General features: G+C 49.6%; 1 protein-coding gene across 3 annotated transcripts in view; it reads right to left on the minus strand.

The window, feature by feature from the left end:
* Ttll11 (tubulin tyrosine ligase like 11) overlaps positions 1-13,604 on the minus strand; it is a 239,708-nt gene that overhangs the window by 144,718 nt on the left and 81,386 nt on the right. For all 3 annotated transcript variants that reach the window (XR_009227434.1, XM_058581688.1, XM_058581687.1), the window contains exon 4: positions 4,999-5,574. Coding sequence is in view for 2 of the 3 variants with exons in the window: in XM_058581688.1 (XP_058437671.1) it covers positions 4,999-5,574 (576 nt within the window). In the remaining variant the exon portion in view is untranslated. The remainder of the gene's footprint in view (positions 1-4,998; positions 5,575-13,604) is intronic.

The following is a 13,604-nucleotide window of genomic DNA, read 5'->3' on the forward strand; positions in this document are numbered from 1 at the left end:
CAGCAAGCTTACAAAGAACTGTGTCTCTCACGGGTTGGTTTTCCTCAGTTGATGGAGCACTCCTTAGGGGAAGGGGCCTCGCCTTATCCATAGCCACATGCCCCACAACCAGCCAAGGCCTTGTCTCAGCAGGTGCCCAGGGGACATGTCAGAGTCCAGAGGAAGACAAACTGGGGACGGGCATTCCAGGCAGAAGAAACAGGATGAACAAAGGCCACCTTTGTCTGACCACAAGGAGTGAGCTAGAGGGAGGGTGGTAGGAGGTGAGGACCCTGGACATCGCAGTGGTCACGGAAGCTGTTACAGAGAAGGCAGGATGCTGAGCAGCACCTTGCAAGATGTGAGCAAAACAGGAGTGAGCAGGACAAGTTGGCCCTGAGAGAAGAGCATGGAGGGCAGAACTAACACCCACGAAGGCCAAGAGACTGAGGGCTCAGGGGCAGGTACAGGGAGGCTAGGATGGGGCTGGGCTTAGTGGGTAACAAATACCAGGCCAGGGGCTTGGGATCGAAACTATGCTCCGTGGGACACCAGTGCTCCAGATATATTTAAAATGTGAATATTTCATGGTTTCCTAGAATTTCAAGGCACTTCTTCATAGACAAATTTGAGAACCATTTTTGCAATCGATAACAAGCAACATACTAATCACAAAAACTGTCATTTAATAAGTGACTACTCTGTGCTAGTACTGTGCTAACTGTTCCGTACAGCTTTGTCTTATTTGATTTTATTGCTCTTATTTGAGCTCTGGGAGGTGGCACAAATATGCTCTCCACTTGAAGATAAGGAAACCCAGGCTAGGAGAGGTTAACTTGACAAGCTCACCAGCTGGAGTTGCTGGAAGGGATGTGGCTGGGATTCGCTCAACCCTGGGGCATCGGAGAACAGAACGCTAGCCCTTGACCAATGTACCATGTCTTGGCCTCCTCCCTGTGGGAGTGTCTGGGCTGCAGGGTTAGGAGGAGGTCACAGAGGGCAGAGAAGTCAAGGAGGAATATCTTAGGACCTAGAGAAAAGGTGTCTCCTCCAGCCCTCCAAGGAAAGGGTCACGGCCCAGGACAGAATTAGACACAGGGGCAGGAAGAAGATCCAGCACAAGCCACAGAATGGGAAAGAATGCTTTTGAAAGCTGATCTGGAAACCCTCCCTCTGTGTCTATATTTCTGCCACATGAATCATCTACACCCAGATGGACCTTGCTCTTTAAGCCAGCGCCGCACCACTGCCATCAGAAGACAGGCGTGAGGACGTGTTGCTGGGGCTGCCTGGGCAATGACAGAGGACAGGCTGGAATGACAGGGCAGCCATGTTCCCAAGAAGCAGATTACAGGAACCCTGCCCACAGCCTCAGCAGTGCCAGCCGCTGCTCGGGGCCATCACAGTTTCCCAAGTAGCTATTGTGGCTATGATTGGAAAGGGGTCACGGTCACGTGGTTCAGATAAATGTAATTTTGTTGGCTAGAGAGAATGTTCTGGAATGTTGTATTCTGGGCCAGGTCCAGGCTATAAGTGAGAGGGACTGCCTGGCAAAGAAATAATTTATTGTATCTGTGCAGAACATTACAATTTGCAAAGCCCTTTGTGATCTTTACCTCTTTTGAGATGGACAATAATGTCATGAGATGGGTGAGGAAACTCAGGCACCGAGAAATCAAGTGATTTATGCAAAATCACATGGTAATGGATGGCAGAAGCACACATGCCACTAAGCCTTTGTGTTCTAAGTCAGTTTGGGTCTCTAAACCTCTACTAACAAGTGCTCTACCGAGTGACAAAAATGAAGCAAGCAAGAGAGGACTCCAAGGAGAAAATGATAATATTTTCTCTCAATCTCTGTACTTGAAATGCAGGGTAAAACAAATTCCAAACATCTAAAACTTTATACACAGGCAGAGTGTTTTCACCTACATTATTTTATGATACCTCTAAAAAGGCAGGCAGGGAAGTGAGTGCAGGTGATTTACAGAGAGAGAGGGGGCAGGGGGGTGGGGACACAGGGTGGTAAAGATTCAGCTGGAGAGTACTTTGCATCTGGCCCATGCTCCTCCTTTCTCCCCAGGCCTGGAAGCATTTAGTGTGGGTAAGTGGTGGAAAATGGTCACAAGGCTGTGGTTCCATTTACTAGACATGATCTGTCCAAACCAGCGGCTCCCTCTGTCTGCCCTTCAGTCCCCCACGGTGTGGGCCCCTTGTTCCACCCCGATGGCTGCCCACTGTGGCCTGTCCACAGCAAGACAAGCAGCAAAACGGCCATCCTGGCCTTCGCCCCGCCACTCTGACCATGCCAGGGTTCTGTGGCTTGACTGTGCTTGCCAGAGCCCACATGATACTCCTGGAATAGCTGCCACCATCAAACAGATGCGACCACACATTCCCCCAGGATGACCCCTGAACGCGTCCACGTTGCAAAACTCTCCAATGCCCTCACTTTTTGATGGCATGGGTCAGGACTTGTTTCTCGGGCCCTGCCCCTAAGTGCTGCTGGCTTAACCTTCCTACTGTCTTAAACCATCCACCTGAGGGCTGAGTCTGGCATCCTGCCTGCGACCCAAAAGCCTGGAGTTCAAGATCTCTGGATGATGATTATCCCCGCCTGGTACTGGTCACTTCCTGAATTCCTCTCAAAGGCCTCTGCCAGCCTGCCCGGGAGCCCTGATGCCTGGTGCCCAGCCCCTGGAGGAACCTCTCTGGGTATGGGGCTGCACTTGAGGACCAGTCTCAATGATTGCCTGTGAATGATCACCCTGTCCATTGGAGACACTGCCCCATTCCTTCTCTCTTCACTTTGGGGTCCTCCTGCTATAGCCTGGAAACACCCAATGTCCCCTGACAGAAGGGCTCATAGACACACCGTGCATGTCCGCCAGGCAGTATACGGCAGTGCAAACGAGGCAGGACCAACAGCCCGGATGGACTTTTGAAAAATCGCAAGTGGTGGACAGGAATGTTGCAGAAGACTCCAGGCTTTATAATAGTGTTTTTATAAAGCTTAAAAGCAATCCGAACAAGACAGAATAGTGGTTAGGAATACATTCGCGCATAATGAAAGTATTTTTGAGAAGCAAGGGAATGCTAAACATAAAATCCAGGATGTGGCTGCCTTGAGGGTGGGAGGGGAAAAGGGGGTGGGGGAGACATACTAACCCAAGCTCTTGGGTTGGGAGGTGGCTGGGGATGAGCATTTCATTCGGCTTCATGGCTTACAAATGTGTTCCATATATTCTTTTTATATACACATCAATTGCTACAAAACAACATTAGAGTAGATGGAGAGGGGCCCAGAGGGGCCCTTCTTGTCTTTTCTTCCCCATTCTGACTTATCTGCTGGCAGAAGAGAGTGCCTACTAGGGCCTATGGTCCTTGTTCCTGTCCCACCACCCTGGCAGCTAAGTGACCTGAAGGTGTTCTGCGTTCTCCATTTCCCCCCTCCCACGCACCGGCTCATTGCTAAAAACAATTCTCAGGGAGTCCCCAGTACACCTGCTGGTGATGAGGGGCAACTCGGCAGGGTCCACGCAGCTGGCCCGTCCCGTGTCTTCTCTGAGGGCCCTTCCTCGGCATTCCAGGACCTCCTCTCCTGACCCCCTCCCTAGATCTCCACACCACTGCTGGCCTCCTTCGCTGGCTCCCCCGTCTCTACCCAATGGTGCCCACGGCGTCTTCTGGCCTCTCCTCACCCTGAGCTTTGCATGTCTGCGGTCACATCGCAACTCTCACGAATTCCTATCTCTTTCTCTAGCCCAGACCTCTCACTCCTGAATTCCACCCCAATACCCAATGTTCTAGCCACCTGCTCCACTGGAGTGTCTCGTAGGTACTTCAAGCCTAACTCCTGGACCCCCACCACTAGCCTGGTCCCCTCGGGTGGCCTCTGTCCACCCACCCAAGTGCCCAAGCCACTTGCGAGCCTGACTCCGTTCCTCCTGTCCCTCTTTGCCACCAACTCTTTTCTTCCTCTCAATCCCATCCTGTCACCAAGTCTAGCCATCCAACCTCCTTAAATGGCACTGCCATTGATCCTCTCCATCTCCACCAAGACTTCCCAATCCAGCCAGCACCTCCCTTGCCTGTAGGAAAGCAACTGCCTGGTGTCTTCCCTGCCCCGGGCCTGGCCTCCGTCCATTCCTGCGGGTGCTGTGTTCTTTGGAGCATGCACTTCTGAGTACAGCCTGTCCTCTGGTGGCCCCCACTGCCTCGGGCTCTCCACGACTTGTCCTATCTACTTCTGCCACCTCACCTCCCTCCACCTCTCTGCCTGAAACCCCCCACTAGACCCAACCCCTCTTAGCGCCCCAACTTACCATGCTTCCCTCTTCCCTCTAGGGCAAAAGCGGGTCTCCCCCAGAACACTCTGCCACTCCCACTCCTTCCAGCCCTGCCTGCTTCATCTCCTTCTTCAGGTCCCAGTTCAACTACCATTTTCTCCGGGAAGCCTTCCCTGACCACTCCCCACCCGGAGATGTCGGATGCACCACATCTCACAGCACCTGGGACCCAGGACGTGACTGATTTGATTCTAGCACTTGCAACACTCTATAATAATTGCCTAAGTATTTTTCTCCCACTTTTGAGACTCTGCGTCAGCCAGCAGGAATCTGACCTACTGTCTCACTGGTACCAAGACAATGCCTGACCCCTGCTAAGTGGCGGCAAAAATTGTCAAATGAAGGTATGAAGGTACAAATGGCACCCTGCCTCCCGTATGGTGTCCCGCTGAATTCTAAAAGAATCCTTTAAAGCAGGTACTGTTGGTCTTGTTTTATAGGCAACAAAAAGGAAGTGACTTACTTATCGAGAGTACACAGCTAGTGAACAGAAAGCTAGAAGTCAGGCCCAAGTTTTAACACCAAAGCCCACACTGGCCACCATCCTGTCCCCACCTGTGACCATCCCCCCCAGCCCCTGACCCCTCATCCCATGGTCAAGCCAGGGAGCCCTCCCTAGGCCTGGCCTGGTCAAGACCGGGAACTCAGGGCAGGAACTGGCAGTGGTTACCTGGAAGCAGGTGGGCCCCGGCCTCCCTGTGGGGATGTCCGACTGGTAGAAAACTTTGAGCTCTGGAGTCAGGGCGATGACAGTCTTGATCACCAAGGAGATGATGTCAGACCAGACCTTCTTGATGTCAACACCTTTGGAAGACAACTTACAAAGAATGCTGGAAAAAGTCCTTTTGCTGCCCGTGCTGGCATTATCCGAGTGGATGAAGTTGCTGCTGTGGATATTCAGTGAATAGTTGGTTAAGTGCATAAAGACCCGGTGCAGATTTTGGGAACTGGGCTCCTGATATGGCTCTGTACAAAATCTAGAGAGTCCATCTTTGGCTATATAAATCTCTAAGGGGTCTAGGGATTTCAGCAAGACATACAGACGAATGTCAAACTTGAGCTTGTCGATAAGGAGAGGTTTGCAGATGTACTCCTGGACAACTGCTGGCCTGGTCTGGAGGGTCCCAGTCAGCCGGATGTCACTGGGGTCTTTAATGAGGTAGATTCCATCACCTTGACAGCCACCGTCAGGTTTCACAATGAAAGTGGGCTTCCAGGAGGGGTTGTCATCTTTTACCATTTGAATCTGGGAAGGGGAAAAAGAATGGTTAGCATTATTCTCTTTTCCTCTCTGGATCCCCAACACAGCAGGCCCTCGGGGAAAACATTTGGTGGACAAGGAACAAAATGATCCCCGCCTACTGAGTACTCGCCACGCATCTTCCACAGGGATGACACAGGGAAGTTCTGAGACAGTGGCATAACAACCGTCCTCAATCTTCTGTTTCAGAGGGAGAAGGAGAGTATAGGGGTTGGCAGTCACAAAACCTGGGTTCAAATCTCATTTTGCGGGTTATTACTCCTCCCTGGAGCAAGCCATATGCCAAACAATGATGATGAGAATATGCAGGGTGGTCAAATGCCCTTTGTGAATGCCAAGGATGTGCCAGGTACTGCACTAGGCAAGTTATTTCATCTAACCTCACAAAAACATGGCTGCTCCTTTTTTGCAATATTGGAAACACACAGGGCGCCCCCACTGTTAAGAATGGGTATTGCATTCAGACTGCCTGGCCCTTCCACTTAACTATGTGACTTGAGCAAGTGACAGAAGTTATCTGTGCCTTTGTCATCTGCTAAATATGACTCGGCTGAGGATTAAATGAGAAAATATATGCAGCAGGCTGTGAAAGACAACCAACCCCCCCCCCGTCTACTATTATTAAAAGATAAAATTTTTCTGCTAATCAGAGGTGGAGGGCAGAAATCTAGATCAATGCCTCTAAAGCCCTTGTACCTTCCTCTGTATCACCATGTCCCTGTTCCCTCACTTCAAAAGTGATGTGAAATTGCACCCTCACCTGGGCCAAGCATAACACCAAGCAGAGCTGACACACAGGAAGTGCCCATTTTATCACTTCCGTCCATTCCTAAGTTCAGCTAGTAGACTCGCCCGTCCTTCAGTCTGCTGAGATCTCTTTGAAACTAGATTTTGTCATCCACAATATTTGCTTTCCTTCCAGCTCCGGGACAGCAAGACACTCAGTAATTAATTATCCAGGCCCCTGAGCAGTCCAGGTCCTGACCTGCAGTTGGGCCTCATTTCACACACTCCTGATCCCTCCAGTGCTGTGGACTGAGTGTGTTCCCCAAAATCCATATGTTGAAAACTGGATCCCCAAACTCATATGTGAAAATGGAGCTGCGCGAGTGAGCTTCACATCACTGTGACAAAACACCTGGGAAAAGCCACTTAGAGGAGGAAAGTTGAATTTTGGTTTGTGGTTTCAGAGGTTTCAGTCCATGGTCACTTGTTCACGCCGTTGGGGGCGCCTGCTGTGAGGCAGCACACCATGTGGAAGTACGTGAAAGAGGACACTGCTCACCTCATTGCAACCAGGAGTAGAGAGAGAATAAGAAGAGACTATGGTCCCGGATCCCCTTTAGAGACGCGCCCTCAGTGACCTCACTTCCTTCCACCAGCCCCTGCCTCCTAGAGGTCCACCCCCTCCCACAGGCTGGCCAAAAAGCTTTCTACCCATGACCTGTAGAGGATAGTGACAGTCCAAATTGTAACAAGCTTTTAAGGGGTAATTAGAATTTGATAACATCAGGAAAGTAGAACCCATAACAGCATTAGTGGCTTTGAAAGAGGAGGAAGAGAGACCCAAGCTAGCTTGCTTGCTTTGTCTCGCTCTCCACCGTGTTATAGTGCAGTGCGAAGGCCCTCACCAGATACCAGCACTTGATGCTGAACTTCCCAGTCTCTGTGACTATAAGAAATAAATTTCCTTATAAATTACCTAGTCTCAGGTATTCAGTTATAGCAACAGAAAAATGGACTAAGACACCAGACTTTGTGCGATGCTCTGGGCAACTATGGAGAATAGATGGACAAAAAGGCAGGAGAGGAGGTTTTCACCAGGAGAGTAGAGTCAGAGGAAATGGAAAGGTGGAAACAGAGGAAGAGAAAGCCATAGAATTTGAGGCTTCTGGCATGTAGCTGAGAGCAGACCCCGGCCGGCCGAGTGGGTGGCTTGTCCTGGTGCTGCACCCCATGGCCCCCACCTCTGCTGTGTAAGCCTGACCCGGGACATCTGTACTCGGGATGTACTTATCTCTTCGACCAGCCCATATTTCTAAGTGAAGCTTTTGCCAATTCCTCGGGCACTATCAGTTATTCCGGGCTTGTAAAAGGTCTTTAACAATGGAGAAACACTTAAAGCCTTAATAATGGTCCACATCAATTGTTTCCCCCTTGTCAGCAGGATTCGAGAATGGAACTTCACAAGAGATCAATGCCAGCCTCCCAGGGCCTTCCACAGAGCCCTTCGTGCAACTGTGACCTTGACGCTTATGTAGTTACTTAATATTCATCCAAAGCATTCATACACGTGGCGCTTTACAGTAAATATGAGAGTCCCGGACAAATGGCAGTTATGGATCAGGAAGTGAAAAATGTCAAGTTTGCACTGATGGCTAATTTTTCCCTCTGGAAAGCGTTTGCTGTGCCAAAGATACTAACAGCTCAATATATTATGAGGAGTGATATTTTCTCCTTTGAATTCAGTGTATATGCCTTAAATAAATTAAACTGCCTGGTCAATAGTCTCTGTCATTCATTGCAGTACTGAATATTTCTTCTGCTCTTTGCCTGAGTAGTGACTACAAACCCAGACTATTAATACTAATAGAATCATTGAATTTTTAGACTTGAAAGTATCCTTGGAGATCAACATCGTCCAATCCTCTCATGATTCAAAGGGGAAGCTGAGGCTTAGACAAGTGACATGACTTGCCCTGGGTCCCATAACGGACTAGTGGGATGGTTAGGCTGAAAACTGAGGTTTCCTGATCCCACCTCACATTCACTATTTCCATTTTTGCCTTTGGTAAGATAAAATTCTCTTCTGATTATTACAGGGGAGACTCTCTCAACATGTCAGGCAATAATGGTGTCTGAGCACTGGCTTCACACCAAAGAGTTTGGCCCCTTGGAACTGTATCTGTGGATCCTGAGCTGGCCAGTTTTCTCCAGTTTTCAGAAATCTCCTGTCTGGGTGGGTTCCCGACTGGTTAAAATATAGGTGTGATCTATAGGAAAGCTTCATATTGCTCAGAATGTGGTTCCCATAGCCACAAGACCCTTTAGACACTTACTGGGGGAAAGGAAATGATTTTTCAGAATTTATACCCATTATGCTCTGAGGTTTTTATTCTAGGGAGACCCCACTCCCACCCCCCACTGCCAATTACTAAAGCTAAGAACGAATACACTGGTTCTTATACCTGGGTCCCAGCCCCAGAAATTCTGACTTAGGTCTTAGCTGAGACCTGGGCATGTGTATTTAGGAAAATCACTACAGGTGATTGTGATGTGTACTCCCTGCAAGAATCATCAAGCTAATGTGAGTTAAATAAAAATACAATCTGAAACCATCATCTCGCATGAAGTTCTCCGGCGGGGTGTCAGCAAGAGTGTGAGGAAGACTTGCACTGAGACTACAGCTGATGGTATCTCTGGTTTTCGCCAAAACTGCTGCTGGATGTGAAATCCATGATCTCCGTAACGTATCGGTGGACGGCTCAAAGAGATACCGAGGATGCGGTGGCCAGATTACTCGGCACCCATCAGGCTTACTGAGGAATTTCTGCATCTTTTACCGCCCCCTAGTGGATGTTTAGGAAATGCTCCTGGGAAAGTCGCCTTGTTCTAAAACTGCAACTCCACTGAGATGTTAAAGCATCATCACAGCAAATGGAATAGCACTCAGCGTGAAGAAGGAAGGAAATTCTAACCATGACAAGGACAGACCTTGAAGACAGAGTGCCAGGGAAGTAATCCAGACACAAAAAGACCAACACTATGATTCCATATATGTGAGGTCCACCGAATAGTCAAATTCTTAGACATGGAACAGGACAGGTGGTGGCCAGGGGGTGGGGTTATGGGAATCGGGTTGTTAGTGTTTAATGGGTATGGAGTTTCCCTTTTTCAAGATAAAGAAAGTTCTGGAGATAGGTGGCAGCCATGGTTGCACAAGACGATTGTACTCAATGGCCTAAACTTCAGTTAAAAATGGTTGTGACAATAAATTTTGTTATGTATATTTTACCGCGATTTTTAAATTAAAATTTAAAAAAAATTTAAATAGCTTTTGATGAGTTGGAGAAAAAATATCGAGGTGAAAAACAGAAAATCTGGATTTGGGTCCCAGTTTTGTTGGGCGATTTCTGACTGTGTGACCTTGAGAAAGTCGCCTGACCTCCTGAGCTCTGTTGTACTCACCTATAAAATACAGGGGCCACACTAAGGTTCCTGGCTTCAGCCCAGCTAACAAGTGCGGAACGGTGATTTATCCTGACATCTCCACAGTTGAAGGCTGTGTTACAAACACGCAGGTGGCATTAATCACCCCGAGAGGTCACGCTGTGCTGTTGTGATCAGCGTGCTGGGATGCTCTAGAAGAGTGGGAGATTTATGATGCATCTGAGGAAGTCAGCTGGGCGTCTGGGAGAAGCAAGCTAAAATATTTGGAGGGAGAAATGAGGCGGCTGGAATACCAAGCCACAAGACGCTATTCGCAGTGAGAGGCAGGGAAGAGGACGGTTTCTGAAGAAACACTGGGCTTGCAATACCAGGGAAGTCAAAGCCAATCAGAGCAGCCCTTGGTCACTCAGGAGGATTTGCATTCAATCTCAGCCGCACAGGCCCTTGGTGTCATAGGTACAGGCTGCAGATCTTAAGCAAAGACAAGCTTCTGTAGACAAAATAGGTATCTCGAAGCGCATGCTGGCAGGAGGCAGGCGGTGGGGGGTACCCGCTGCAGCAGCCTGCGCCTGGTACCCAGGGCAGGTTCCTACTCCCAGTGCTCGAGGCAATTCCTGAGGCCGGTTCAGACTGAAGGCAGCCTGTGGGCAGGTTCCCAAGGCTAAACAGGAAGGACGAGAAGGGCCAGTCAAGGGGCAGAGCAGGAGGTGGAGTGGTGGGGCCAAGAGGAAGAGCTTGAGCAAATAATAGAAGGCAGGAGAGAGCAGGGGACTCCAGGGCACGGCAAATGGAGGAGATAGCAAGGGTGAGAGGAAGGGAGTGCATTGGAAATCCCACTAGTGAGCTCAGCAGGGGCCAGGTCACACCACCACCACTCACACACTATCAATCTCCTATTGTGGATCAGGCGCTGCTCTGTGCACTTTATGTCATTGAAATGGAGGCCCAGAGATGTTAAGTACCTTGCTAGAAGTTACACAGCCAATGGATCATGAGCCAGGATTTGAACATCGACACTCAGATTGCAGACTCCATGTCCAGAATGAATGAGGGATATGTGTGAGGAAGGAGAATGAAGATGGGGTTTGGGTATGAGGGAGGGACCTGCTAGGGAAAGGCCTTGAGTCGTTTTAGGGAGTGTGGACAATGTCCTGAAGTGAGGGGGGCTTATTGAAAGGTTTTGAGAAGGAAGCGACTTGTTTAGATAAGCATTGTGGGAAGATCTGCTGCTGGTAGAAGATGCCCTGGAGGGGGCAGATGCCCCTGGGGGCACAGGAAAGTCCCCAAGGCCTGAGCTGGGGCAGGGATGATGGGGTCAGACACAGGAATGAAAGAGAGGGAGTCGGGTCAGGGGCCCCTGGCAACTGGAAGGATGTGAAGGGTGAGGGAGGGAGGAAGGGGTCATAGACCATCTAGGGATTTGGGGCTTCATCAATTATGGGGGTGATGGTGCCATTCAGGGATTCAGCGCATGCAGGAAAAGGAGCAGGTCTCACTGGGTGGAAGTGGGGAGGGCCAGCAGGAGTTCCCGTCACTGAATGAGTATTAATTGAGCAGCTATGGCCACGCAGCTAACTCAGGCCTTGACAATCGCATTTTGAATCAGACTGTGTTGTCCAGAATCTCCTGGAGATGATTAACTTTGACACAATAACTCACCCAATCTTAGAAGAAAAGAAAAAAAACCTGGTGTCTGGCAAGACTCAGATTTTAACCTCAGATGGGGGGTACCTTGAGCTGGAGGGAGGGTATCCTGATAAGCCTCTTGACAGGGGGAACGCAGGCCACGTGGAAAGGAATACCCGCCACTGTGAGCTCGTACATTCTCTCCACCCCCTGGCTTTGGAAACATTCCAGTTAAGAAAACCTAAATGGTAAGTTAAAAAAAAAAAAAAAAAAGCCTATGCCAGGCACAGTGTCACACACCTGTAATCCCAGCAGCTCGGGAGGATGGCGAGTTCAAAGCCAGCCTCAGCCAAAGCGAGGTGCTAAACCACTCAGCAAGACCCTGTTCATAAATAAAATGCAAAACAGGGCTGGGGAGGTGGCTCAGTGGTCAGGTGCCCCTGAGTTCAATCCCCAGTACAAAAAAAAAAAATGTTGGTTTTATCACTGATGAGTGTCATGTTTACTCAGATGGTTAAAAGAAACCACATTCGCTCTCTGAGGTCGTGTAGCAGGCCACTCATGTGTGACTCCTTGGCATGGCTCGTGTTGAAGGGCCACTTCCTTGGCAGGCAGCACCAGCCCGTCCCGCCAGACTCACTCCCTGCTCCGCCCCGCCATCCCTATCAGGCTCTGTGCAGTGATGCACGCCCCCCTGGGCCTCCGTCAGCCTCTCTGCCGCCCCTTTGCCTGCGGGGCTCCCACCCCTCGTCTACACCCCAGCCCAAACTTCCTTCTGAGAATGCTCTCCTGGCCTGCCTCCCTCCACTAGGTCCTTTCCTTTTCCAAGTCCTTCTCCATGTTCAGCTCCCCCAAATCTTCACAAGCAGCTCTTGAAGGCCCAAGAAGGAATGATCATGGCACACATGTGCACACACGTGCACGCGCAAGTGCACACACACTTTATAAACAAACTGAGGTCAAGGGGCATGGAGACGTGCTGAAGGCCACACAGCTAGTAGCAGAGCCAGAAGGTGAAAGGGTAAAGTCTCTAAGCTGCAAAGCCTGAGTTAAAATGTAAAGGACCAGGTATTGTAAAGTTCCTATGCTACACTCAAAACCTGAAATTCCTGTAGCTGTTAGGACAATTCCCGGGACTGCCCAGTAGATATTCCCCCTGACCATTTAGTTGTTTAATAACCTAGACCCTGTGCAGCTTGGCATGTAGGCATCTCAGGGCCCAAACCAATCAGTTTGAATGTATCCCCCTCCTTAGGACTGACCTATCACTCCCGCCCGACCTGTTCCCGCCAATGAATGTACTAATCATGTTTAAGAATTGTTGTTTGATTTTCCCGCGGGGTATGTTGATTTGTTAAAGGGGACTGTGATGTATGTAAAGTCCCTGCCCTCCCAAAAAAAGTGTACTTAAGCACTGCTCAACCCCTGCTCGGGGCTCTTGGCCACTCTCCCTTCTTGAGTGAGCCTGGAGCCCCAGTGCGCTGGATCCTCAATAAACCCCCTTTTGCTGTTGCATGAGTCGGTCTCTTGGTGGTCTCTTCCTCCATCGTTCGCCGGACCCTTACAAAGGGAAACCCCAAGTCTCCAGATTTCCAACCCAGAGTTCTTTCTACCATCATGAACGGGGGCATCTGAAGAGGTCATTTCCAAAGAAACCTTGGAATACATTCTTCTCATTCTGAACAATGGCATAACATTTTGTGTGTGGGGGGGTGCTATTACAGAATCCAACACTTCGCAGAGTTATCGTTTTATTTAGCCTTCAAATTGCCATTTTGTAGAGAATGAAGAAACTGAGGCCCAGAGAATCAAGCAGGAGCCTGTGGTTACCCAGCTGAACGGTGCAATGGAAGTGTCGGGCCTGGGCCCACGCTGCTCTTTGGAAGATGCGCTGAAATTTGCCTGAGAGGCAGACACAGCATGATGCGGGCTCCTCAAGAAAACCAAGAGGCAAGGAGGAGCCCGCCCTCCGCGTGCTTCACCTCAAATCCAGCCTGTGTTCAATGCCATCGAAACGGGTCCCACCCTTGGGGAATGGTCACTTTATGTGGGGCATAATCTATCCATCATTAATGAGCAATCAAAAAGCCACTCTAGAGCACATCTGGGACTATACACCTGCTTAACAAGAAGGAATAAGTCATTCTGGGAGACTGTCCCTTTTCTTCTCAGATCTCTTCTCAACCAGACCTCTTTTGCTGGGGCTGAGGGGACCAACG

This window comes from Marmota monax, unplaced genomic scaffold (genome assembly GCF_021218885.2).
Source record: "Marmota monax isolate L192 unplaced genomic scaffold, Marmota_monax_Labrador192_F-V1.1 WCK01_AAM20220418_F8-fsc00020, whole genome shotgun sequence".
Lineage (NCBI taxonomy): Eukaryota > Metazoa > Chordata > Mammalia > Rodentia > Sciuridae > Marmota > Marmota monax.